The 26,396-nt window shown below is 53.7% G+C and overlaps 10 protein-coding genes across 10 annotated transcripts; 6 read left to right on the top strand and 4 right to left on the bottom strand.

Moving 5' to 3' along the window:
• Positions 1-6: 6 nt before the first annotated feature.
• PG997_005810 (uncharacterized protein) lies at positions 7-2,633 on the bottom strand (the record flags this gene model as incomplete). The annotated part of the gene is made up of 5 exons (XM_066810125.1): positions 7-206; positions 288-1,314; positions 1,368-1,465; positions 1,524-2,226; positions 2,277-2,633. The coding sequence occupies 5 exons, from the start codon at positions 2,631-2,633 to the stop codon at positions 7-9; spliced, it is 2,385 nt and encodes a 794-aa protein (XP_066669048.1).
• Positions 2,634-3,279: 646 nt separating this feature from the next.
• Positions 3,280-4,082, top strand: PG997_005811 (Gar1/Naf1 RNA binding region-domain-containing protein; the record flags this gene model as incomplete). The annotated part of the gene is made up of 3 exons (XM_066810126.1): positions 3,280-3,334; positions 3,410-3,570; positions 3,660-4,082. The coding sequence occupies 3 exons, from the start codon at positions 3,280-3,282 to the stop codon at positions 4,080-4,082; spliced, it is 639 nt and encodes a 212-aa protein (XP_066669049.1).
• A 1,280-nt stretch (positions 4,083-5,362) lies between these two features.
• Positions 5,363-6,832, bottom strand: PG997_005812 (Efflux pump; the record flags this gene model as incomplete). Its single annotated transcript, XM_066810127.1, has 1 exon — positions 5,363-6,832. One exon carries the CDS (start codon positions 6,830-6,832, stop codon positions 5,363-5,365), a length of 1,470 nt encoding a protein of 489 aa, XP_066669050.1.
• A 201-nt stretch (positions 6,833-7,033) lies between these two features.
• On the bottom strand, positions 7,034-7,753 carry PG997_005813 (uncharacterized protein; the record flags this gene model as incomplete). The annotated part of the gene is made up of 1 exon (XM_066810128.1): positions 7,034-7,753. One exon carries the CDS (start codon positions 7,751-7,753, stop codon positions 7,034-7,036), a length of 720 nt encoding a protein of 239 aa, XP_066669051.1.
• Positions 7,754-10,582: 2,829 nt separating this feature from the next.
• Positions 10,583-13,325, bottom strand: PG997_005814 (uncharacterized protein; the record flags this gene model as incomplete). The annotated part of the gene is made up of 3 exons (XM_066810129.1): positions 10,583-11,787; positions 11,840-12,588; positions 12,646-13,325. The coding sequence occupies 3 exons, from the start codon at positions 13,323-13,325 to the stop codon at positions 10,583-10,585; spliced, it is 2,634 nt and encodes an 877-aa protein (XP_066669052.1).
• Positions 13,326-14,319: 994 nt separating this feature from the next.
• On the top strand, positions 14,320-16,452 carry PG997_005815 (oligomeric complex COG6; the record flags this gene model as incomplete). Its single annotated transcript, XM_066810130.1, has 1 exon — positions 14,320-16,452. The coding sequence occupies one exon, from the start codon at positions 14,320-14,322 to the stop codon at positions 16,450-16,452; it is 2,133 nt and encodes a 710-aa protein (XP_066669053.1).
• A 1,875-nt stretch (positions 16,453-18,327) lies between these two features.
• PG997_005816 (uncharacterized protein) lies at positions 18,328-18,993 on the top strand (the record flags this gene model as incomplete). Its single annotated transcript, XM_066810131.1, has 1 exon — positions 18,328-18,993. One exon carries the CDS (start codon positions 18,328-18,330, stop codon positions 18,991-18,993), a length of 666 nt encoding a protein of 221 aa, XP_066669054.1.
• Positions 18,994-20,708: 1,715 nt separating this feature from the next.
• PG997_005817 (uncharacterized protein) lies at positions 20,709-21,791 on the top strand (the record flags this gene model as incomplete). Its single annotated transcript, XM_066810132.1, has 1 exon — positions 20,709-21,791. The coding sequence occupies one exon, from the start codon at positions 20,709-20,711 to the stop codon at positions 21,789-21,791; it is 1,083 nt and encodes a 360-aa protein (XP_066669055.1).
• Positions 21,792-23,104: 1,313 nt separating this feature from the next.
• On the top strand, positions 23,105-23,977 carry PG997_005818 (uncharacterized protein; the record flags this gene model as incomplete). Its single annotated transcript, XM_066810133.1, has 1 exon — positions 23,105-23,977. The coding sequence occupies one exon, from the start codon at positions 23,105-23,107 to the stop codon at positions 23,975-23,977; it is 873 nt and encodes a 290-aa protein (XP_066669056.1).
• Positions 23,978-25,024: 1,047 nt separating this feature from the next.
• PG997_005819 (uncharacterized protein) lies at positions 25,025-25,956 on the top strand (the record flags this gene model as incomplete). Its single annotated transcript, XM_066810134.1, has 2 exons — positions 25,025-25,198; positions 25,297-25,956. The coding sequence occupies 2 exons, from the start codon at positions 25,025-25,027 to the stop codon at positions 25,954-25,956; spliced, it is 834 nt and encodes a 277-aa protein (XP_066669057.1).
• Positions 25,957-26,396: the final 440 nt, after the last annotated feature.

The following is a 26,396-nucleotide window of genomic DNA, read 5'->3' on the forward strand; positions in this document are numbered from 1 at the left end:
AGCTGTCTAGGCTGCGGGTGCTTCCTCCTTAGCAGGCTTCTTCTCAATCTCAGGGAAGGGGTTGTATGAGCCAAGATCGGTCTTCAGCTGCTTCAGCTTCTCCACCGCCTCAGCCAAAGCAATGGGTTGGCCACGGTCCTGGGCCGAGGTATTGTCTCGCCATCGGATGTTGACCTGCTCGCCCTTCATCTCTTCGTCGCCAACAACTATACACCGATAATGATTAGTCACTGTGTCAAGAGCAAAGGAGGAGGGGAAGGAACATCAAGGTTCGATATGCAACTTACCGAAGATGAAGTTGTACTGTGCCAACTGTCCGGTACGGATCTTCTTCTGGAGCGTGTTGCCGCTGAGGTCGACATCCACATACATCTTCTCCTGGTGGAAGATGGCCCGGACCTTCTCGGCATAGTCATAGAAGCCGACACCGACGGGCACAATCAAAATCTGCCGAGGAGACAGCCAGAACGGCCACTTGCCAGCATAATGCTCGCACAAAATGCCGGTGAATCGCTCGATCGATCCGGCCATGGCGCGGTGAATCATGACGGGCCTTGCGCAGCCAGGTGTCAACGCCTTGACGACTCGTTCCTTGGGCGTTTCGCCGGCCTGGTTCGCCGGGTTTCCAGGATTCGGCTTGCCCTCCTTAGCAGCGTTGGCCGAGTCGATGACAGCCTGGGGGTTCTTGACCTTGAATTTGGGCTTCACCATGGGCTCCGCCTTGTCCTCCTCGGATTTGGCAGCGATGACTTCGCCAGTGTTGTACTCCAAGTTGAAGTTGACTGGCTGGACAAAGTCCAGCTGAATCGTGGCGCATTGCCAGTCGCGGTTGAGGCAGTCGACAATGGTGATATCGATCTTGGGTCCGTAGAAAGCGCCATCTCCCGGGTTCAAGGTCCATGCGCCATTGCCCTTGGCGGTGAACTCGTCAAGAGACTCGCGCAGAGCTTGCTCCGCCTTGTCCCATGTCTCGATCTCGCCCATATACTTCTCGGGCCTGGTAGAAAGCTTGAGCTTGAAGGTCATGCCAAGAAGACCGTACATCTCTTGTAAGAAGTCGAACAGCCCGTGCATCTCAGACTTGATCTGATCCTCCCGGCAGAAGATGTGTGCATCATCCTGTTGGAATCGGCGGACACGGGTGAGACCGGACAAGGCGCCAGATGCTTCGTTTCTGTGAAGGACACCGAAATCGGCAACTCGCCATGGCAATTCTCTGTGCGACCTCTCGCGGTGGCCAAACAGACGACAATGACCGGGGCAGTTCATTGGCTTCAAGGCAAACTTGGTGTTCTCCTCCATGTCAATGACGAACTATAGAACATGTCAGCTTTCGTTCGGCAAGCAGTTGGGCCAAGCTGCCATACCATGTCATCTTTGTAGTAATTCCAGTGGCCAGACATCTTCCACAGTTCCGAGTTGAACATGTTGGGAGTGATGACCTCTTCGTAGCCACGCTTCCAGTCTGTGCACGATCAACCGTCAGTTGCAGACGATGTTGTTCAACGGTGGCGATGACTTACATTGCTGGCGGATGTAGTCCAACAGAGTGTTATAGATGCGGGCTCCATGGGGCAGCCACATGGCGGAACCCGGCGACATCTCGTCGAAGAAGAACAGCTCCTGGTCTTTGGCAATCTTCCTGTGGTCTCGCTTGGCGGCTTCCTCGAGGAACTTCTTGTGGGCGGCCATTTGCTTCTTGTCGGGGAAAGAAACACCATAGATTCTTTGCAGAGAATCGTTCTTGGCATCACCCAGGAAGTAAGAGGCCGAGTTCTTCATGACGGCGAAGGCCTCGATGCGACCGGTATCCGGGACGTGAGGACCACGGCACAGATCAATGAGGGGGCCATTGCGGTAGACGGTGGTGGAGGTGCCATCGGCAATCTTGTCCTTGATGATGTGCTGCTTGTACTTGTTGTAGTTGAACATCTCGAGCAGCTCATCCTTGGTCATGGTCAGACGCTCGAACTTTTGCTTCTCCTTGACGATGGACGAGACAATGTTCTCAATAGGCTTCCAGTCCGAGGCCTGGACTGCGGCGCCCTCGGGCAGGCCCATCTCGTAATAGAAACCGTTGTCAATGGGGGGCCGATGCACAGAGAGCAGCCGAATCGTCGCTCGGAGGCTTCTCCCAGAATGTGGGCCGAGGAGTGCCAGAAGACCATCTTGCCCTGCTCGTCGTCGAAGTCGAGCAGCTCGAGGTTGCAAGACTCCTCGAGGGGTCTGTCGAGATCCCAGAGCTGTTCGCGGTCTCCATTGAGCCTTGCGACGACGGTGCGCTTGTACAGGCTGTTGCTGATGCCCTTGGCGATCTCTCCGGGGGTGGTCTCATACGAGGTGCCGGTCTTGATGGTGCCGTCGGGCATGGTGATGTTGATGGGCACTCGGGGCTTCTGGGCGAGCTCTTCATCTTGTCTCTGCTTGATCTTGTCGAAGAGGTCCAGTCGGTGCTTCAGGAAGTCGGGGGGAGGGGTCATCTCCAGAGGCCCGGCAGCGGCAGCATCGTCGCCTCCCTTGGGCTTCTTCTCCTTCTTGGCGGCCTTCTTGTCGGGCTTGTTTGCTCCGCCGAGGGCGACATTCTTGACGCCCTCAATGACGGACTCGACGGCTTGCTTGGCTGTGTCCGCCATGATGGATGGTATTGTTGACGTCGCCGCGAAATTGGTTGTGGTGGAATAGGGAGCGGGTGAGTCAAGGTCGATTATTTATTCTTCGAAGCACGACGGAAAGTTGATTAGGCGGGGTGTGGTAGTTGGTGGGGCAGGAACATTTCGCTGCAGCTGCGCTATATGGGCCAGGCCAGGGCCAGTAATAAGTATTTGATTCGGTGCAAGTACCTCTGGCGACTGCCCCTCGTTGACCCTGGGCAGAACTGGGTTGGGTACATGACGAGTCACTCGCCTGTGTTCCCCATGTCGATGTCGATGTCGGGGCCCAGCGTGACTCAAGCAGTCAGGGGTGTGTTTCTGTGGCTGTGACTGTGGCTGGTTCAACCTGGCTCTATGTACCTCTAGCACCTAGCACCTAGCACCTACCCACAGCAAAGTCGGCAGGTGCCCCTCCACTTTTCGGTGGGACGCCCCACCGTCGCGATAAGCTATCGAACGGGATTAATCCGGCCAACCACCAAAAAGTTTCTCCGGTAAGCAAAGCCAAAGCTGCATTGGACGAGTCTGGAAAAAAAATATCCCAAGCTCCAATCGACAAGAAATCCATATCACCAAGCGCCAGCGCAACATCCTTACAGCGTCAATTGGCCACCAAACAGACGCAAAAATGTCACGAGGAGCTCCCAGAGGACGAGGCGGTTTCGGCGGCGGCCGCGGAGGTGGTAAGTCCTTGGAAACACTCTTCTTCTGTTGCACCCAGTGCAGCCGTAGCTAACCATGCTTTCGCCCTTCTCTAGGCCGCGGTGGTGGTTTCGGACAACGTGATTTCGGCCCTCCCGCCCAGATACTCGAGATGGGCACCTTCATGCACGCCTGTGAGGGCGAGATGGTCTGCGAGTCCAACAACCCCAAGGTTCCCATGTTCGGAGCTCAGATCTTCCTCGAGAACAAGACTTCGGTAAGTCTCCTCCCATCCCATACCGCGATGCACAGTGTCATGTTATACGCTCCACGCACACGACAACTAACATGTGTACTATCCAACAGGTCGGCAAAGTCGACGAGGTCCTCGGCCCCATCAACCAAGTGTACTACACCATCAAACCGAGCGAAGGCATCGTTGCCACGAGCTTCAAGCCCGGCGACAAGTTCTTCATTGGCGGCGACAGACTGTTACCCATGGACAAGTTCCTACCCAAGCCCAAGCCCCCGCCAGGAGCCCCCAAGGTGAAGAGAGCCGGACGCGGCGGCGCCGGTGGCCGTGGTGGCCCCATGCGCGGAGGACGAGGTGGCCCTAGGGGTCGCGGTGGCCCTGGTGGCTTCTCCAGGGGCGGCGGCCGTGGTGGCAGCGGATTTGGTGCTCCCCGCGGTGGCGGTCGCGGAGGTGGTGGTTTCAGCCGTGGTGGCGGCGGCGGCCGAGGCGGTGGTGGTTTCAGCCGTGGTGGTGGTGGCTTCGGCCGGGGCCGATGATCGCTCAAAGACCATCTTCGGATTTGCTCGTCTTTTGGTTTTGTTCTCCCCTAGAAAGAACTCCCCGCGGGGAACGACCACCTTGTACCCTTGTCCGGCTAGACATTGGCGTTGCGATTCTATTGTTTCATTCATGGGCAGAAATGTGGTCACGAATGGGGACCCCAGGCGTTCAGGATCTTTTGTTCAAAACAGGGTGTTCGTTGTCTGATATTGTTCACTACTTGTGTCTTTGCTGAAAATATCCATCCCTATTGGTCACAAAGTCCGTACTCTCTGACATGAACTTCGCCTCTTTCTCTGAGGTTACCTGGGTGGTTAGGCCGTCGACTGGGCTCTACATCCGGCCGATATTTCTTTTGCCATTTCTTTCTCCGTTAGAGAAGGGAAGAAGAATATCACCTCTGGGGCTGGGATGGGGTGTACAGCCGAGGAGATATACGCGTCGCTGATCCAGTCGCGTGATGGATCGTAAAGTTTAGGCAAGGCAGAATCCACACGAGCGGCTCGCAACCACCGCCCCCACATTTCAGCCGATCTGGTGTTGAAAGGGATGGAAGGTGACGGACGGATAACCATGTAGACCATCTTGGTACAGAACGTCCAGACAGGCCACGCTATGCAGGATGTAAGCAGCACGCAATAAACGCTACGTGTAACATAGCTATTAGGATCACCCCTGTAGACATAAGAAACTGGTTCAAATTCGTACAAGTCCTTGCTCCAAGAAACGCCCGCTCATTTGCCCGAATCGGCATCTAGCCCTCTCGTATACATTGTCAGTTTAAACCACATTTTCACATCATGCCCTGCTTTGCTGTTATTTTCGTATCCTTGAACGTTCTCAGATTGCCTAGTCTCGGACCGAACCACCGGCAAGCTCAAGTTCAATATTGGAATTTGTAAGTATACCATGCCAAGAGTGTTCCTGTCTAAGTCCTATGAAGGACATGACTGAATGACGCGAACCAAAACTAGTCAAGATGTATGGCATATATTTAGTAGACGGCCAGCCGGAAGCCGTGAGAGAGTCTAGATAGATACAGGTGTTCTCGTGTAATATGTATGAGTTGCTTCACCAAAGCGAGGGTGAGAGCTATGATGTGCTTTTGTGTAAGAATTATTAGCTTGCGTGGGGGGGAAGTGAAGCAAAATGAAGAAAACAAAATAAAACAAAAGGAATGTCATTCTCGTCATTGTTCGTCATGAAAAGCCCCTATCCCTGTGTATGTATCCAACCAACCCCCCGAACGCGCCACACCTACTTGCTTCAACAACCACTACCGGTATTGCCTCTGGGTCGGCACGGACCGCATTTCGGACGGCGGTACCGCATTCGAAGCAGCTGCGGCAGCTGCCTCTTTCCGTCTCGACCGCCATGCAGCCGCGAAGAAGGCCAGAGCGACGCAGATGCCGAGCCCTCCGAGCCCCACGCCGAAGTACTGCGCGGCGCGGATCCCCACGAGGGCAATGTATTCGCTACTGCCGTTGCCACCGCTGTTCTTATGCATCTCGACCTCGATGGTGGCGGCGAAGCCCAGGGCGGTGCTGATGCTGTAGTTGACGACAGTCACGACGAGGCTGGCGGCGATGCCCTGGTGCTCTTTGGCGACGCTGTTGCTGAGCAGGAGCGAGGCCGCCGGGTTGCTCATGTCCATGCCGAAGGGCATGATGACGGCCGACAGGAACGTGTTGGCCCAATACGTCTGCCCGACGGGCGCCGTGGCCATGAACAGGCTGCCTGCCGCGAAGGCGCACATGCTCATGATCATGATCCAGTGCGGGCCAACGCGCGCCATGTAGGCCGCCACCACCAAGGAGGCGAGCAAGCCGGTCACGGGCCCCGGGGCCAGGGATGCCGCGGTGAGCATAGGGCGCCACCCTCGCAGGATCTCGAGCACTTGAATGTAGTAGAAAACCCAGATGGCGAAGCAGCCCCAGCCGGTAGCGACGCATGCCAGTACGAAGGTGGTCTGGGAACGCATGGCGGCGACCGGCACGAGCGGGTGCACGGCGTTCTTCTCGACGTACACGAAGACGCCGATGAGCAGCAGGCCGATGATGAGCATGAAGTAGGTGTAAGGCGTGGTCCACGACGCGATAGGGGCTTGGTTCCAGGCGAAATTGAAGAGTACAAGACCCGTGACACCGCACAGCATACCGGTGACATCGAGCTGCGTCCAGAGACTTTCTTTGTCATTCTTCTTGGTCTGTTCCGTGGCGGGCAGCACGAAGACGGCCACAAGCGCCAGCAGTGCGCACACTATTCCCAGAATCCAGAATGCCCAGGGCCAGGAGGCAAGCTCTGCTAACACCGATGCCATGACACCGCCCACGACAAAGCCAAATGGTGCTGCGGCACCGAATAAGCTCATGACCAGAGCCTTGCGACGGCCGGGCGTGTAGGCACGTCCCAGCATGGCCTGGCCGTTGGGCACGAGGAGCGCGGGGCCGATGCCCTGCAAGGCGCGGCAGATGTCGAAGTAGACGACGCCGTTGGCGGCAGTGCTCAGCTGGACGATCTCGCCGAAGCCAACCATAACACTCCAGACGGCGAACCAGATGAACCCGATGATGAAAATCTTCTTGTGGCCGTAGAGGTCGCCCAGCCGGCCAGCGGGCAGGACAAAGGTGCCAGACGTCAGAGCATACGCCGCCGAGAACCAAGCCAGATCTGCTGGCTGCGACAGGCCGAACGTTGCCCCGATAATGGTTGCGGGGATCATGGCTTGGGCCACACCGGAAAGCATAAGGGCCTCTGAGACAAAAAGAAGGTTAGCCAAGTTACACAAGTTAAGTTTCGGAGGGCGGTTCCGCCTCGCGTGGCCAATAGGAAACCATCAGGCGCTTCCGAGGTCAAAGTGATATAACCCGATCACACGGAACATCGTTCGGTCGGGCTGGGGGAAGGCAAATGTAGAGGCTGCGCAGGCGGTGCCTGTGTGTAGGTTTCACTCACGGCCAGTAGCAATAAGCAGAAAAAAGAGAATCTCATGGCCTATGCCCATGTCTGGTCCCTCGGGGCTTCCCTTGCGCCGCTTCCGGAGGGGCCGCCGCCGTCGGGCGTTTTCGCGATCGATGCCGGAGCCATGACGCACATAAGTGTGACCTCCGACTTGGATAGCGTCCGGCGCCGACGAAGTATCATCTTCAGTCTCTCCAGAGCCCGAGATGCGCCGCATCTGTCCTACATAGCCCGCATTCTTGATCTGGTTGGCGGCTTCGATCAGGTCCACCGACGCGGCCGAGTGGCGATTCGGCTTCTCCGTGCCCGACGAACTTGAAGGGGGCGTATACCCCTCTGGCAAACGCGCCTCCTCCTGCATCTGGTAGACGTCACGCAGTATGCTTGTGCGCCGCGAGTGGCTGGTCCGAGAACTGTGTTCTCGGTGGGAACTGATGCGATTAAGAGGGGCGTCGAGGCTGCCAACGCTATCCCAGTACGTCTCTCGGTGCGAGAGCGGGCGTGGCCGTGGGGACAGCTCGTTTGTGCGATAGCCCGACGGATGATATGAGACTGGTCGGCCGCGGAGCCTCCGGGAGGAGTGGCTCAAGAGCGTCGGTGTTGATTCCGCTGCTCTTGCCCAGTAGTCGTGATGTGTCATTGCACTGGCGTTTATGACTATATCACTCACTTCCGAGTCGCTTTGGTCCAGGTGCTCATCCGACATGGTTGTTCGTATGGTGTCGGGTCTGGGAGGGAAATGGTCAAAAGAAGTCAAAGGTCGAGGGGGAACTGCTTCGACTGCTGCCACATGCCGTGGGTTGTTCGAGTTAAGGGAGTCTGAAGACATCCTTCTGATCACCAGCGGGTTTACATGGGGTATTGGAGATGCGTCATGGAATTCTTGGGAGTAGGCTGATCCGGATGTATCCTCGGTAGATCCCCTCTCCGTGTGTGGCATCTCGTCGATGTGGTCGAGTTGGGCCGAGTTCCCTTGTGGGCTTTGCTGGCGCTGTGGACGATGGCTTCGAATAGACTGGATGACCGCGTTGATGGTCTCTTGTGCCCTCGCTATTTCCTCTATTGACATTTGCCGGCCCGATTCTACGCTTGAGCCATGAGAGAGGGAACGTGGCGAGGCTTGCGAGTCTTCAGCCGCATTATGATCAGTCTCGTGCATCGCAACGAGCAAACCGATTGGGTGCGGAGAAGACTGAGCCAGTTTGGTGGTCAAGTATCGAACCTTTGCCGAATGTTGAGCTTGCTATGGCCTGTAACAAACCTGCTCATCCAGGACAACGAAGCCAGTAAGCAGAGCAAGTAGCAGTCGGATTCAGTATGTAATTTAGGCTGAGTGAGGCTGAAACGAGCGAGGAGGTGGTGTGACGGGCAGAGGCTTCGAGTAAGAAAGCAAACGAAAGATCGAGTAGCTATAATAACTATCTTGGTGAGAATAGAAGCCTGAGGAGGGTTGATTGCGAAATGATTGGACCAAAAGGGCAGACGGGCGGATAAAAGAAGCAGGACCCCGTGTTCCCGAGTGTTGAGATAGGTTGAGCTGCGAGACACTCCCCCCAGAGCCGACCTCGGATCGAGGCGTGGAGGCTTCCGCCCACAGAGTAATTCGGTCAAGTTTGGCTGGGCATGTGCATGTTCTTGGAATACTGTGAGACGCAGGCTCGATGCTCTAAGAGAACGTCACTGGGAGTAAGGGTCTTGACCAGCATGAAGCATATATGACCCGATAAGCTTCAGCCCGTGTTCGCGAGAGAGGCAGGGGGACCAAGAGGGGGGCAGGATCCTTGTCTGAGTGAGCATCAGTCGATATTCCGCGGGGCAGCCAGAGACAATCGCTCCAGGTCGATATCCTCAAGGCCAACAAGGGGTGTCTCGTAGTGAGGTGTTCTTCGCCGACAGACCGATGTGTGTCAACTGTCCATGACAGTCGGAAACAGAGTGAGTTGTGCTAAGACAGCTGCTCCGTCGGTGCCCGCCCTGTACGGCTGGGTGGAGAAAGGCTATGCGGACGTGCTGCAATGAGGATGGTAGGATGATGAGACATCTCACCTGGGTTGACTGGATCCCCTGGATGGACAATTTCTCGCGATCCAGAGGTCGTTGGGGCTCACACCAGCCAGCAACGTCAGAAACCACGCGTCAACTCGGTCGCAACCTGGTAGTTGATAACTTTCGCCTTGCTGCCAAGTGCGGAAGACCTGTGTGATCGGAAAGGTCTAGCTACCCTGGCGGGTCTTGCGAACTTGGGATAACATCTTTCTCCTTCCTGTCATCCCCTCCAATCATTTGGGCAATGCCCAGGGAAGCACGTTGCTTGAAGCGGCCCCCATCCAAGGAGTGAGACAATCATCTGCCCGTCTCGGGTTAAATGGAAATTTTATATTGGCGACCACTGGTATTTCCTACCCAAAACCCGCAGATCCGCGACCGTGTCGTCCAGATACTGTCGTATATGTTCACCTGATCTCGCATTAGCCGTGTCAACCCCCCCCTGGGCGTCCATCAAACCTGTGGTCATGATCCCAATCGAGTGACTGGGGGCTGTGAGACAGCATGGTGGACAACTTAAAACAGGCCGACTTGTGGATCTGGAGAATGCCAAGTATATCTTTATGGGTTGGTAGGCGACTCGAAGGCCAATCAGTAAGCCGTAGTCAACACCCCATCAAGACGTGCCCGTATCTGCAAGGGGAAGAACGTTCCACGCCCAAACTCTGCGCCATCTCGCAAGAATCGATGTCCGCCCGGAAAAAGATCGAAGCGGCAAGAGCGAGAGTGCTAAAGATAGCAACGAGCCAACCAGGCAGGGCAAGAGGAAGGATGACTTCACATTGGGCGACTTACAATTGCAAAGGATTCGAGCCGATCTCTACCTCGGTGTCGCATGGTTGACATGAACACGATCCGTCCTGTAATTCGTCTATGAATAGGTGCTGCCAGCCAGATGGATCAGCCCCTGGTGAATACCTCATCTCACCGATGGTCCGATGTTCCTCGGATATCGGACCCATTCTGCTGCCGCACTGAGACACCCATCTGCGCGCTTGCTTTTTCCCCTATCGTCCACATGACAGCTGGTTCGTGCTAATGACCGGAGCCTCGACTCCCACAATCTGTCACTTGTTGAAGTCCATATCTGGAAAGTGGCCATGTATGCACGCACACAGGCAAAAAATACCGTACACCTGATCACATGACGACTATGCCCTACTGTGAATTTTATCAGGGTATCATGGCTGTGCCACGAACACATCAGCCTCTATCTAACGTGCTGAGTCCGTTCGTCCATGCTAAGGTACAACGTTCAAGCCCTCACATTGATGTTTTGCCGTGCATACTGTCGAAGCGTTGCCTCCGAGAATGACATTCCTCTAGTTATCGAAAGTTTACAGTATTGTCCCAGCCCTAGCATTCATATGTGTCTGTTGAAATTGCTTTAAAAGCTTGACAACACCCGGCCCATCCTCGCCATCAGTTGCGACTGCGCTGTTTTCGCGACTGAGCCCTCGTCGTGGCGAATCTTCCCACGTGGATTCACCTAGACGAGCCACACTTTCTTCCACATCTTCTTCGCCGAATGCTGTTCCGTGTCGTTGCAGCGTGCTTGTTGCACGGGCATTGTCTGTGGACTCCTCCGTGATGCCCCCTCGCCGAGATAGGGAGCGCGCTGTTGGCGTGGTCGTTGGTGGGCCCGGGTTGCCACCAAGGACGAAGCGGGATGGTTATGCGGATCAAGTAACATGGACGCCATTGGCGACGGTTGCGGTAGCGCCGGGCCGCAACGAGGTGTTTTGCCTGCTTGGTGCGCATTGTGAGGTGCGCGACTGCGTGTGGCATCAGCCCTTCCCATCCGGGAAGCTCGCATATCAGCAGCCAGAGTCGGCGAGTTCAGTCCTGGGAAAGCAGGCGGTGGATGGAATTGATGCCGGCCGGCAGGTCCCATGGGGTGATTACCAGGCAAACCACTCCTTGGGTTATAGACATAATTGTCCAGGAACCCAATCATAGATGCTTGCATCTTCCCGTGTTTGGTGGCGTAGTAGTCTTCGCGTGCATCGCTGGGCGTAGCTCCCTGCTTCTTGGTATTACGGGGGTCTTTTTGGAAATCGAATACAGCGAAAGAGCACACATATCCGAGACCGTCGACATGGATTGTGAACTCCCGGAAGAAGTCGACTATTTGGTCGGAGCATTTGGGTAGGCTGAAGAAGAGGACCAAGGGGGTTAGGAGCACGCCAAGGATCCCTTCTAGGAAGATGACAATTTTCGGTTTGTAGAGCTCTGCAAACTCGGCCTTGACATCATAGCTGTGAAGTCGGCCTCTCCAGTGATCGGGCTCGTAACGTGTATGAACGATGACGCTCTCCATGGCATACTCTGGGTCAAAGACATCGTTCTCCTCCGATACCATGCCGTTGGCTACTGCCCATGTAGTCGTGCAAATGGCCAAAAAGCCGAGAGCGTTCATTCCCGGGAAGACGTCGAAGTCGACGAACATCTCGGGGTCCGAGAAACCCACAATCGCGATAATCGCGATAAGTGCGCCGGCGAAGAATCGAACTGCCTTTGCAGCAGACTCCGTCTTCTTCTTGGGGAATTGGTCCATGTAATGTTTTGCAAAGGGGTAGGATAAGTTCGTGCGCTCCTTGAAGTGGTGAGGCAGTTCGTTGAATTCTCTGAACTTCCACTCCGCTAGGGGGTGTACTGTCGTACGCCGAAGAAAGAGGCATTCGTCTTGAATTCCTGTAAAATAGTCAGCAGTGCCGCGCTGAGCAGCAGTAGGGTGCAGGGAAACCAACATTGTAGTATGTAAAAATGAAGTCGATGAGCAAGAACATGGCGACAAACGGGGAGAATATCAGGTTCATTGTCGCCGCAAAGGCAAACCGGACCCTCAAGTCTCGACTCAGCTGTCCGCGGTGATCGGATTTCAATATCTGCGGGCGAACTTGGTTGGACTCGTCAAACACTAAGCCAAGAATGCTGAAATGCAACGTCCATAGAAGGGTCTGAGAGAAGAAGTGACGGTTGCGCAAGAATGGGATGGGAACCGTGAAGTCCAGCACGTCCTTATTGAATAATGCTATGATATAGTTCTCGCGTCTCATCAATCGGTTGGCGATGTCCATGGCATCGAGTCGCTCCTTCGATTGGCTAACCATGTGGCGACCAAGCTGCTTAGACAGGTAGCGTCGTTGAGAGGGCGTGATGTTGCTTGCCGTCTTTACGTTCTGGTCCCGGAGACCTGTTATTCTCGACACGATGTCCTGCCATGACACGGTCTGCATGTCTTCTTCCGGGATCTCCAGTAGGTACGTGTAGAAGTCCCGGATGTGCATGAGGCGGGGTATGTCGAGAGCGAACTGGATCGTCTGCCACACCACGTAGAAACTGCACAACCACAAACCCAGGTTCCAGATACCCCACATGTTCTTGGTGCATTTGGGGATCATAACTTGCGATAGACTCTTGCTGTCGCGGATCTTCGAAAAGTCGATACACTGGCTGAGGAGCGTCAAGAGAATAGCGATGAACACGACCTTGCTGTAGTCTTGGTCAATAAAGCCCATCGGCATGACTACACGGAGATGCGGAACTTACAGCAGATGCAGGACGCGATCCAACAGAATGCACCACAGCCCAGCGCCCAGATAATAGTTGTAGACCTCGCCGATGAAGATGTCAAGATTTTGGACATTAGCCCATCTGTACATAGCTTTATCTCGAGGATTGACATCCAGCCCACCCCGTCTGGCGGGGATGCCATTGGGCTGCAGGCCGCGTAGTGGGTGCCCATAGTCGTCGTCAGGATGTAGCGGCTGTTGGATTTGAGCAGTTTCCCACTGCGCCTGACTCCGCCGACTAGAAGGGCCTGGAGCAGCCGCATGTCTGGATGGCTGAGCACCCGTCCTTCGGGGATTACTGCCCGTGGCTGGAGCTGAGTTGTGTTCTACCAACAGTGATGCGGGCACTTCGTTGTCTCCATCGTCGTCTACGGATAGCCACCTTGTCCCTGCGTCATGCCTGTGTCGCCTGCCCGGTGCGCTGCGAGCGTCGCGAGCAGGCGGTATAACGCTGCCGCTGGAGATCCTGCTGTCCTCTAAACCAAGGCCTCTGACATTATGGAGATCGTCGTCGTGGAAGTCGTGGGTAAGGTTTTCTTCGTCGAGAGCAAGACCGGCGCGGTTCTCGATGTCGACATCGTGGTCATCTGGAAGTTGGTCGTAGTAGGCTCGATCGTCCTTTCCCGGGACGAAACGGGAGAATAGGTTGCCGGCCATCTTGTCGCGTTGCAGATGGGAAAACGACCAGGATTTGCTGATTCAGAAGACGTCGGCAGGTTGGAATCGTCAGGATGGCACTGCCGGCTCGGGAATTTAAGGCGGAATGAGGAAGCAGAAAGGTTGCGGCGAACCATGGAGTTGAAGGGTTGAGGGTGGTGCGTCAAGGCCTCTCCAGCTTCTTTCGCCCTATGTTTCCTTACTCGAAAGGTGATTCATATCATAATGATGATGGGAGCGATTCCCCAAAAAGAAAAAGAACAGACAGTTCCAAGAAAAGGGTTGTGACAGTTTGCGGACCACGGGTTGTTGTCTTGAGGAGCAATCAGCTGCTGCGTTCCGCCTTATCGGTGATGGATGATCACCTGGACGCCGCTAACGGCCGATTACCAGAGGCAACCGCGCACCGCGTGCTGTGCCTTGGGTACTTCATGTTAACCTTACGTCAATTAACCTCTTGGGCACTGGTGTCGTCATTGCCAGCTGCCAGGGGCTGCGCTGCCATGCCGGGTAGCCAACCTCGGGCCCGGACAGATGCTTTTCATGGGAAGTGGTGTCAATCGAAATGAGTAAATTACAGTCGTGTTGCGAGTTTAATATAGATTACCGGGCTTATTTATTCCCCCCCGATATACCCTCTGCTGGACTCGAGACGGGCAAATGCTGCCGTGGTTCAAATGGAACCGATAGTATGGGATTTCGTAAATTGCATCCCATGCCACCAGCTGGCGCTCCGCCCCTCGACTAATGCAAGGTTCCCTGCATGTACCAAAGTACCGTCTCCCCAAAACAGAAGGGGTCTAGTCCGGACAGTTGGCGGGAAGCTCCATTGGTCGTGATAGCTGTCAAATTACATCCAGATCCAGGATAATCTCACAGACTCCAGCTCAGGCGCGGGCGACGCAGAAGCTCCTTTGGACTTGTGGACTAGAGACGGGTGCTGGCAGGGAACCTTGAGCTCTCCCATAGCTGCAGCTACGACTCTTTTCCTAGCATGGCATCCAACGGCGCAGCCAGTCTGCAACTTCCCCCAAGAGACGGTTTAGGTTCCGGAGCCGTGTCTCCTGGAACGCCGCCCACCCCCGGACTGGCCCCGAGGTCCAGCAATCCGCTCACTTCCAAAGTCACCACGGTCCTGTCCACCTCCTATGCGGACGCCGAGTTCCGCGATGCCCTCAGCCTTCTGGACCAGCGCGGCATCGGCAATGCGGCCGAGACCCGCCGCCAGCTCCGACTGGATGTCCAAAAGGAAGTCATTGAGAGCAATGGTGAAATCATTACCGAGTTCGGGCGCGTAGCGGAGCAGCTGCGTCGGATTGGTCATACCATCGACAAGCTCAACAAGAAATACCGGGAAATGAAGGGCCACGTCACTGCTGCCCACTCGGCTACTTCCACCACGCTTGACGAAGCGTCTTCCTTGATGAACCAGAGGCGAGATGTCGAGACCAGGCAGCAGCTTCTCAAGGCATTCCAGGAGCACTTTGTTCTTGCCGAGGACGAGGTCGCCGCTCTGACACTCAGCTCGGAGCCTGTCGATGACCGCTTCTTCCGCGCCTTAGCAAAAGCCAAGAAGATCCTCAACGACTGTGAAGTCCTTCTGGGCTTCGAAAACCAGACCTTGGGGCTCGACGTTATGGAACGGACGACCAAGAACCTGAACCAAGCATTCCAGAAGCTGTATCGCTGGATCCAAAAGGAGTTCAAGACTCTCAACCTGGAAAACCCCCAGATCAACTCATCCGTGCGACGCGCACTCCGAGTCCTCGCTGAACGGCCTTCCCTCTTCCAAAATTGCCTGGATTTCTTCGCGGAAGCTCGAGAGCAGATCCTGTCGGATGCCTTCTATCTGGCACTAACGGGCACATCGACAGCGGGTCGAGAAGACCACTCGGTCAAGCCGATCGAGCTTGTCGCCCATGACCCTCTGCGCTATGTTGGTGACATGCTCGCATGGCAACACTCGGCTGCTGTTAGCGAACGTGAAGCGCTCGAGGTCTTGTTCGTGTCGGAAGGAGGCGACATCGTCAAGGGCATCGAAGAAGGACGTGAGAATGAACTATGGCGGCTTATGTCAGACGAAACAGATGGTGACGCACCCGGTTTCGACCCGGTCAAGGCACTCAACGAGCTGGTAGACCGGGACGTCGCAGGCGCAGCACGTATCCTACGGCAGCGAGTCGAACAAGTGATCCAAACAAACGAGGACACTATCCTTGCCTACAAGATGGCAAACCTGCTGAACTTCTACCGGGTGACGTTCTCGAAGCTCCTGGGAGCCCAGTCTGTGCTTCTGGAATCAATGACAAATCTCGAGGCCGAAGCGCTCCGACAATTCCGCTCCTTGATGCGGGACCACATCGCTACATTGCAGGGCGAATTCCAGCATACCCCGTCCGATTTGGGCCCACCGGACTTCTTGCAGGACTCGTTGAAACAACTGACATCAATCATGAAAACCTACGAGACGTCGCTATCATCATCGGGCGACCGGGAAGCGGATTTTGAGCCTATCCTGGCCGAGTCGTTCGATCCTTTCCTATCTGGCTGCGAAAATATGGCCAAAAATATACCGGCCCCTTCCAGTTCCGTGTTTCTTATCAATTGCTTGACGGCAGCGAAGGGCTCTCTCCTACCGTTTGACTTTACTTCTCGCAGGATCGAGCAGCTCCAGAATATTATCGACCAGCACGCCGAGGGCCTTCGAAGCAGGCAATATTCGTACCTCCGAACAGAGTCGGGTCTTGACAGGCTGTTTGGCGCGCTAGAGCCATTGCCGATTGCCGAAGCGGCTGTCCCGAAGATGCGGGCTCTCGAGGAGTTGAGGCCCGAGGCTCTGACGGCTGCCAGCCAAAACTTGGACGACTTCTTGCCGTCGGCGCTCATGGATGCCATGGAGAACCTACGACACCTGCAGGATTCCAAGTTGGCGCGTGACGTGACAGAAGACGCTGCAGAGAAGTTTTGCGTCGACTTCGAGCATGTGGAGGAGCTGCTCATCCTCGCGGATGATATGGCAGAACAAGAATCGAACCCCAAGAAGCAGGATGGCGAAGCCCAGGAAGCGCCAAGTTTCCGGGATCTGTTCCCTAGAACCACGGGAGAAATACGTGTGTTATTATCATAGAGGCAGAGAATTCAATGTAAATCTCTGGGCAATACCACTACCAAGATAAGACCCCCATATTTTGACTGTTTCTGCCGATCGTGGTGGATATGTGAACAAAAGACACTTCGAGAGACTGCTCCTCTGTCGTATTTTCTTTAGTAACTCGGTGGGTAGTAAGGCAATACAGATATGATCCTCGCTTATCTGCTGGTGGATGCAACCACCGAGTCCCATGAGCCTGACATTACACCAGTCTCAGTATCACAAAGCGTTTCCAACATAGCCTCCTGCAGCCCATCCCGAATCAGCCTTGTCCCGTCCGGCACAATGTCTCCCCTTGCATCTCGCATCACGACATAAGGCGGCAGGTCTCGATTGCGTGCTCGGAAGGTGCGTTCCTCCTGCTCAAAGTCCTTGCTCGTCCAACAACGGCCCATGCCGCGCCCGCGTGATACCCATGGTGGTCGTGGTGGCCATGGTGGCTCCTGTTGGGTTGGGTATTGCTTTGTTAATGGTCTCTTGATCTCTTTGCATGCAAATCGGGCCAATTCCATGCTGTTGGTAGGGCGTAGGCCTGTGTAAGTATACGATGCAAGGGGGCTTGGGGAATATGTATAGGCTCTGGGGAGGGCTTCAACTCGAGTGCTCACCAGTTGTAGATGGACTCTATCTCGTTTAGGGGATCCATGACTCTTTCTTCTATGCATTTCCTGTTCGGTCGTCTGTAATTCACATGTCTAGAAGCACGTGTCGTCCTTGGTTCTCTGGCTTTGTCGTGGATACTGGTAGATTATTGGTGTTCTGCAGGATGTAAAAGAAATGTTTCGAGCAGCCTCTGTCGGCTCAAGCACAAAACCTCATCATGCATATTATGTTAGTTTGTTTGAATTCATTTTTCTGATTCAAGCACCTTCTGGGTGACGGTTCAAGTAGAGAAAATGCTGAGCAACATGATAAGAAAAAACATGGATACAGCTCCGTTGTTATTGACATTTCGTATCATGATAGTGATTGCAAAGTAATATTGTGTAACATAATCTGGTCTGGTACATTCATATCACCCTAGTATATGGTATGGTCCGCCTTGTCCTCACAGTGAAGTGTGCATGTAGTAGATAGCCATGTCGGTGGTGGTGCATTCCTAAGTACACATGGAAGTAGGCCTGCCTGACCGGGCCTGTGATTGACAAGGTAACATTGCTCGGAACCGAAGGATTAATTCACCTACCGCTTTGAGCAAGGCGATTTTCTTGACGAATCACGGTGTACGACAGGGGATCATGGCCCGTCTTGGCATACATTGCTACCCCTGACATTCCCCGGTACAGCCTATCACTAACATCTGCAAGGCACATTTATGTACAAGCACGCCTACACAGACAGCTGTCGTATCTGCACTTCCAGTCATCATCATAACATGGGTGAAGATACGGAACAATTCATTATAGCCGTCAGAGGGTGCGGCGGTGACAGCAAATCCCGCAACATGATAGGCCCTCCACTGATTCGCTAGCAACCATCCCATCCGTAAGCAGCGGCGGCGCATTCAATATGCGTGCCAAACAAAAGTGAATAGAATAAGCAATTGAATACAAGGCACACAGGCCCCGCATCAGCATTAATCCCTTCTCTATTTAAACACACGCCCATGCAATCAACCAACTAGCTCTGCTTACCCAGAATACCTCCCATCATCAGCATCAGTTCATACCACCAGAACACCCTCCTCGGTCCACACCACTAAAACTCCTTCATCAGTTCACACCACCCTAGGCCTACACGCAAACCTCTTGCTTCCGCCATCAAACCTCCATTCCAGCTTGTACCAGAAACCCTCAGCAAGCACTCGTCGCCATCATGATGTCTCTGCGTCTCTGCGTCTCGTCCGTCGCAATGGCGGCCACTTTCCTGGCCAGCCAAGCCTTGGCCGCGTATTCCACTCCGCCCAGCCTTCAAGTCCCTGCCTGCCCCCATCTCGGCGTGGCTTCGTTCAACAAGACCGTCCCGGACCAGAAGGACTTCCCGCCCACCGAGGTCGCGCTCTGCTATGGCCCCGACAGCATCAACCTGGCCTTCAGCGCACACAACGAGACCAACTTCTACTACAATGCGTCCCAGGGCACCAACGATGCCATTTGGGAGTACGAGGTCATGGAGACCTTCATCGCTCTGGGCGACAAGGACCCCCAGACCTACCTGGAGTTTGAGGTCAACCCCAACAACGTCACCTTCCAGGCATTCATCTACAACCCGACCAAGGTGCGCGCTGACGGCGCCCCCTTTGAGACCTTCTACATCAACAACACGCTCGAGGCCGGCTTCACCGCCGCCACAATGCTCGACCGGGACCAGCAGCTCTGGGGCTCGTCCGTCTCCATCCCGCTCGGCCTCTTCAACGTCGACAGCGGCACCGCCAAGGGCACCACATGGCGCATGAACTTCTTCCGCACCGTCGTGGCCCCGGCCACGTTCCCCAACCAGACACTGGGTGCATGGAGCTCACCGAATAAGGCGAGCTTCCACATGACGCCCTTCTTTGGACACGTGGAATTCATTTGAGATCGGAGAGGAGGAGAAAAGGGCATCACTACCAAGACATGCGAGAAAACGCGCGATTGCTCACTTTAGATATGGTAGAAAATCTCAGTAATGCAATGAAATAATTACGAGAGGAATTTGACTCTGATCAACAGCTTTGTGAGGCCCCCTAGCATATGCTGGACATGTCCATCTTGATATACGTATTATATTATCCGTAAAGATGCCAGTAAAGTAATGCTGGGTACTGGGGGCGCCTGGTCAGTATGTAAATGACTACTTTAATGAAGCAGGAATCTTCAATGTAAGTGAAGTAAATCAGAAAGCACACGCACGAGAAGCAGGGATTCTGTCACGAATTGCAAAGCAGAGTATGCAAGTCTCCCGTTATCAGGTATGTTAGTACGACACTTGTTGGTGTTTACCAACATGCCAAGGCCTGTATTATCAGAGAGCATTGGCTCTGACTGATCTAACCAAACTGGGTCAGCAAATGATACTTGTCTCTACTTTTCCTACCGTACATCCTAGTTGGTGGTTGTTTAGCCAGTATTAACAATACATAGACAGTATCTGGTGCTTCTGGTTGTTCCCAGCTGTTTATACACCATGCTGGTACTTCCGCCAACATCATAGGTAATAGCAGATATTATTTATGACTCTGTGCTTTTATTGACGAAGGGAGAAAATGCTGTACGCATTCTACTCAGTACAAGTCTTTTTAATGGCGAATAAAATTACGATGATAGGCGTTGTGCAGCCATCAACCTCTGGTAAACAGGCTGCTCAGTCTTTGTTATCAAGACCATGAGATGTTGATTCCCAGATGGCATTGGGCCAAGGAAAATAGCACAGCGTGAATGCTGCTTCTCCTCGTTCATATCACAAGCTCCGCTGGGCCAATCTGGGGCGCTGACTTCTTACCATGCCCCCGCTTAGAGATCAAGGGAGGTCGTGACACGATGTATGGACTTGATAATAGGAATAACCAGTCAAGCCCGCTGACTAATCTCAGTTAAAGCACATCAGATAGGGAAGGGAGCATGACTTGGTCAGTATGGTAGAGAAGATGAACACCAGTCCATTCACTTACATGTGCAGAGGATGGGCTAGACAACGAATTATTCACATCTTCCCAACGCTGTCCTCCCAGACTGAGGCTCCTCCTTGAGACAGCTTCTATGAACGGTTGCGCAGCGGGCTTATCGGGCTCCCAACAAAGAGCTACGTGCTTCTAGATTGTACGGCGGCCTGATCGGTAAAACCCGCTTTGGCTCCTCACAAGACTAGGCGGGTTTGTAACCATCAATCCCAATGCCACATATCCCCATTGCCGGGCGGTGATCCCACTGTTGCCCAGCTTCATTCATCCTAGTATCAGCCAAACTACATGTACTTACAGATGTATGCCGTTGCCCGCTATCCTGGGTTCCAGTGTTCAATGGACGCTTTTTGGCAGTCCACAAGGATTGTGTTGGGGCAGTTGCATAATGGGCTAATCAATTAATCCACTGCCTTGGGGAAGTCACACCTGCGAGCTCATGCCATTGCAAACATCAGCTCCAGCATCCGCACTGACTGATGCCTGGGATGTTTCTGGAACAATCACCAATCACTCAGCAGGGACCAAACTATGCATTGCAGGTTGACCGGGTCTTGAACCTCACCTCCATGTCTTGTCGACCTATTACATTACCTATTCCGCCAGATATCACCCGCAGCAAACAGTAGCCAAGATGGCCGAGCGCACCTTTCATTCCTTCCCAAAGCTGCCCCCGGAGATTCGCCAGAACATATTCCATCTCGCCCTCGAGGTCAACCATGTCAAAATCCATTCTCCCACCATAGGCCGAACGGAGAAGGTCTTCTCGCCCCCGCCACCTGTTCTTGCGAGTGTCTGCCGAGAGTCACGCGCTGTCGCGCTGAGAGCCGGCCAGCCACACGCCTTCAATAATGAGACCAAGACATACAACAGTTGCTGGTTCCAGCCCAGCTTGGATCTCCTCGTTCTGCCTCCATTCGTGGCTCTCGGGTACGCCGAATACAAAAACCGGATGTGTGCGACCTCGGTTTGGGACACTGTCGAAACGGTTGCTCTCCGCCTCGAGTGCCGCGACGTCCTATCCAGCACACAAACGCAGCAGATCGAGAAGGCACTGGAGCTACCCAACATCAAGCATCTCTTCCTGTCACTCGGTATCGATATTGTTGGTCCCTGCCCAAGCCCATGCACGCTGGATCTCGGAACGTCGTCACACAGGATCGTGCCAATCGATGACGAAGAGGAGGTGAACCGACTCGTTGCAAAGCTGTTCGCCCAAGACAGCTACCATGACAATCAAGCGGCAAATGAACTGAATAAAGTGCGTCACACATACCTTGACCACAGCATCAGCAAAGTCTCCAAGAAGGAGTGGTTCCAGTCAGAAGTACTATTGGGATGTGAGAAGATCTGGCTCACGCGTCAGCACAGCCTGAGATGGACTCCGGAAAGAACCAGGGTCGACTCGCCAATATTAGGAGATGAAGAAGAAGAGGAGGAGCCTGTCTGGGAAACGCTTCGTCCGGTGAAGCCCCGGGTCCAGGGTGGCAAGCTGACCAACCGCGAGAACCCTTGGATCAAGAAGGCTCTAGAGAGAATGCCCAAGGTATCAGCCGTTTATATCCTTGCGTCTCCAACGACCCATGATGATCAGAAAAAGACCACAGCCCGTACAGCGTACGAACCGGAATTCGTCTTTAATGACGAGTTCAAGCTCTGGCAGAAGGTGAGCAAGAAACAGATGTGGGGGAAGAGCAAGATCCAACGCCCTAAATAGGGTTGCTTGTTCTAAATCTGGACACCAGGTTACGCACTTGTTATTATTCTATGGTATAGCTCATGATACAATGTCGGGTATTTCCGAAGTGTACCTAACATTAGCTTCTGGCGCATCTAGTATGATCATGGCTGCGGAGGGATGGTTTCCCTAATATAGACGTTGTCCCAAACGCGGTTTGATGTGGGTATCCCACTGAATCATGTTGAGATATCCTACTATTACCCCACCGTTTGTGTCAGCTGATTGGGTTGGATGAAATAGCAAGACTACTTCTTACAAACCCTCCAGGACCTGGGCCTCCACGTATACATTTACCTGAGCCTCGGACTAGAAGTAACGGCGAGCAACCTGCCTCCTGCCTTTCAACAAGAGCTTTAGAGTGGCAGTCGCTGGTGCAGAGTCCCAAAGAAGGCGAAGCCGGGAGACCCCCTCGAAGCCTGGCGCAACAACAATCATAAACTCGGGCTATTTAAGGACAGAGTTGGGGGTGGTTTCCAACCATCCGGAACATGGGGGTCTTCCTGTAGTAGCAGATGTTTAGAAAGCACTTGCTCGGTTTCCCTCATCACTAGGTTTAAGATTACGCAGTTTTATTCATCTGATGGCACCCAGGCAGGCAGCCGGACAATAGGAGGGGGAGGAAGTATTTAAATATGTCGTCTGGACCGGTCATAGAATCGCCTCACATGTAGTGCTATCAAGTTGTTTGTATACTATATTGGATAACCAGCATACAGTATCCCATAATAGCTGGATTTTCATCTGCCAGCCAAACCAACCCCTGTATGCGCCTAGTGTAACACTCTGTTTAGTGTGCACCGAACTGATTCGTTCTGTTTGCTAAGTAGCACCCTGCTGGTGCTTACCATACAAACAATAGTTATACTCTATGGACGAAATCCATCTTATTTGTTAACTAGTTGGCACGTGAAAACAAACACACACACACACCCGCTACTGGAGTATTAATAGTTGTTAAGGCTCCAATACAGACATCGTTTCGCGGAATACCATTACCTCCACTACTGTCATTAGGGGTAAGAAAGTCTTGCGGGTAAATCGGAATCTAAAACTAAGCTTCTACATTAGTAGTAGGTACGGTACATGTCCAAGGTGCTGCTTATTTCATACATGCAAGCCTTCCACATACCCGCCTGCCCGCCGGGTAACAAGTCGAACATCAACACCAGCACTGTCGTCCATCTACCCCATAGCACATCTGTTGTATCTTTTTCAATTCGAATCGATCCTGAGACAACACCCATCCATCACATCACAAGTAGTCGCGCTGTCTCCCCGTCAGATATACAATGGGCGCCCTCGACAACTATTCCGACATGTGGCGGGAACTGCAGTCCTTTCCGAAATTCACCCAGTTGCCCCCTGAAATTCGTCGAGACATCGTGAGTGGACCTGATATGATCACCTGGAGCCCCATACCAAACAAGTATGATTTCGAATCAAAACATCTAAATGCTAACAGCCCTCAGTGGTTCGCAGCAATGCCGCAACAGTTCATACTCACTCGTCCCATCGGCTACATCCTCATTCCCCGCCTCCCTGCACTCCTGCAGGTGTGTCGAGAGTCGCGGGATATCATGATGGAGCATGGAACCCCATGCTACTATGACAAGTGGAAGAAGATTCCCAACAGCATGTGGATCAACCCGGCCTTTGATGTGCTGTATTATACAGCAACTACAACCTTTGGCAGATTCGATGGACATCCTGTTTTCGACAAGAACTTGTTCAATATGGTGAGAACAATCACACTGGAGCAGCGCAACGTGTATGCCTTTATGAAGCAAGCACTTAAGCTGCCCTTGCTGGAAGAGATTCTTGTTGGGATGGGAGAAAGAGGGATTATCTTCTCGGAAACGACCCGGTATTGGTCTCCATCATGGCATAGGAAGATCTTCGGGGTAGATGGCTGGCGTCTGGTCAACTTCAACAACAAGACCAAGAACGACATATACCAACTCGTCGCTTGGCTTGTGGAAGACGAGAAGGCCGCGTCATTCGCGCAGGGACTAAACCAAGCGTGGGATGACTATACGGAGGACTGGACCACCATTGTGAGATTCAATGGCTCCGGGAAGCCTACAGCGCCGAGAAAGGTGACGTACCCGGGATCCGGCTTGTCAGAAAGCACAGCGATGTCGACCGCAACGATGCTTGGATGAAGAGAGTACTTGCCGGAATGCCGCAGCTGCAGCCTGTTTTCATTCTGGTCGACAGAGTGAATCACCCGTCATTGATTCATAATGAGACTCGTAGGATGCGAGTAGTGGGCCTGGAGCCTCGCTACACTTTTAACCAAGAGTCGATGCTTTGGCAAAGAAGGTGGTAAAGGACGCAGGGGGCTAGCATACATATCTCGGGGATGCTTTCCCGTGGAGTGTTTGGGTTCGGATGGGTTCATGTATGCTGTATTCATTGAAAACAAGAAAAGCCTATTCTTAAGCGATGAGGGGATACTAATTTAAAATAGCAGCCTAAGTGCGTGCTCGTGTTGCTTTTGTACGTCTTGGAGGTAGGCAGGCATGCAGGCAGGCAGATAGACAGACAGACGTTGAGACGTGGTTGGTTGGCGATGTTGGTGTCTCGGGGCCCGACTAGCCAGCCAGCATGGATGGGAATCGAACTTGCCTAACTAGTCATTTTGAAGTTAGCTCCGCAAAAAAGGCCCATAACCTGCCTACTATTATGATTATTACCTGCTGTAGTTGCATTATTCTCAAGCAGATTCCAATAGGTACTTTCGGCCAATGGCCTTCCAATTTAATCGCAGCTAAATGAGCAAGTGTCTTCTTTATGCTTCTTTATTTAACGTTTCCCTCGCCCTGCATTGCCCGGCCTAGTTTGATCGTTCCCTCCCAGCCCTTTAGTCAGCGTCTCAACCGATTTCGCCTCCATTCGGCAAGCAAGCACCCATCTCCAACTCCATCCAGTCCATTGCCTCCTAAACCCACGAACGCGACACAGTTGCGCGCTCGAGCAGCCTCAGCGCGCGCCGGTGGACTGGACATCGCCCGTTCCTGCAAAACACGGCGGCAGGCAGATTGAAACAGCCGCTTGACCATGGACATTCTCCCTGCACGTGCCAGCGCGTATCCTGCCCCGCGAATCTAGCATATCAATTACTAGTCAGCCAGTCAGTCTCATTAAACCCACCCCAGCCGCCAGCCGCAGCGCGTTGGATAAAGACAGGGGAAGAAGCCGCCGTCGCAATGTCGCTACACACCACCGTGGTGAACGCGCCGACCCTCGGCAAGGTGCGCATCAGTAGCTGCAATCCGATCAACATCTTCGTCAATGGCGTCTATATGGGAGCCACCGGCAGCGACGAAAGCCCGACTCGCCATGAAACTGCCCCACACGGCTCTTCTTCGTCTACCACGACGGTGCGTACCAACCCATGAACGTGACCACACTCAAAATGAGGTCGGTGACGTTAACAAGGCAAAAAAACGTGTTGACCTAACAGCCATCCAATCTGCAGCAGTGGGCGCTCAAGGAGGGCACTCACCACCACCTGAAACGCCCCTCGCCAGCCCCAAGGTCTTCAGCCTCTACCCACAGGGCCTCTTCTGCATCCAGCCCGGCTGCTTCGTCATCTGGCCACAAACGTTCATCAGCAGGTTCTGGGGACGAAGTCTTCGCGAAAAAGCAGAAGACGGCCGACACCATTGTCCATGCCGGCATCAGCCCGCCTGGCCGGAGCACGCCCCAGGGCGGTAGTGGTAGTAGTACGGGCGGCCCGCCGCTTACAGACGGGCCTGATCTGAGCCGCATCCATCTGGAGGTCGGGGACGATGGGCTCGTGCCCGTCTTCGACACCTGCAACGAGGTCCGCCTCAAGATCAACGAGCACATGAAGAACACGCCGGGCTTGACGGCGGCCCAGTTCTGCCGCGACCTCTACGTGCACCTCCGCGGCACCAAGTTCACCGGGCTGCAGTCCAAGCAGCTCAATGACTTCAAGGCCAAGGAGGGCCCGAGGGCCGGCTGTTCGTCGTCCCTCTTCTACGCGGCATATGTCTTCTTTGAGAAGCTGAGGATAGCCCAAGGTCAGCCCAAGAGCCGGCATCGTATCAACATGGAGACCATATGGGCCAGCCAAGGGGGCTTTGATCTGAAGAACGATGGCCGTCATGGGTAAGCTCCAATTGCACGTTATTTGTGACTTGTGAACCTTGGCAGGACAGCAGAGCAGGAATGGCTGACGATGTTTTCATGACAGGCTCAATATACCCGCGGGTAAGACGCCCGTGATGGACGAGTTCGGTCGCATTTACCTCCAGTAATGCTACACAGTAGTCCAGTGTATTTATATATATGTAACAGTGACGAGGAACGTCGAACAGTAGAGAAAATGGAGTCAAGGGCATTGGAGCATGGTGGATCGAATTCAGCATAGGTCTAAGCTGGGCCTATGGGCGTGTTCCTAGCAGCTGGGCCTCGTTGGATTGGAGAGGATCAATCTACAGGCGCACTCATTGCTTCTTCTATCTTTACGAGATAAAAAAAAAGGAAAGGTATCGCTTGCGGTATTCCTGTTGATGGCATATTACGGCTCGTAGGCGATGTCACAATGGATTT

Source organism: Apiospora hydei (assembly GCF_038363865.1).
Source record: "Apiospora hydei strain CBS 114990 chromosome Unknown utg000005l_segment0_segment0, whole genome shotgun sequence".
NCBI classification, from domain to species: Eukaryota; Fungi; Ascomycota; class Sordariomycetes; order Amphisphaeriales; family Apiosporaceae; genus Apiospora; species Apiospora hydei.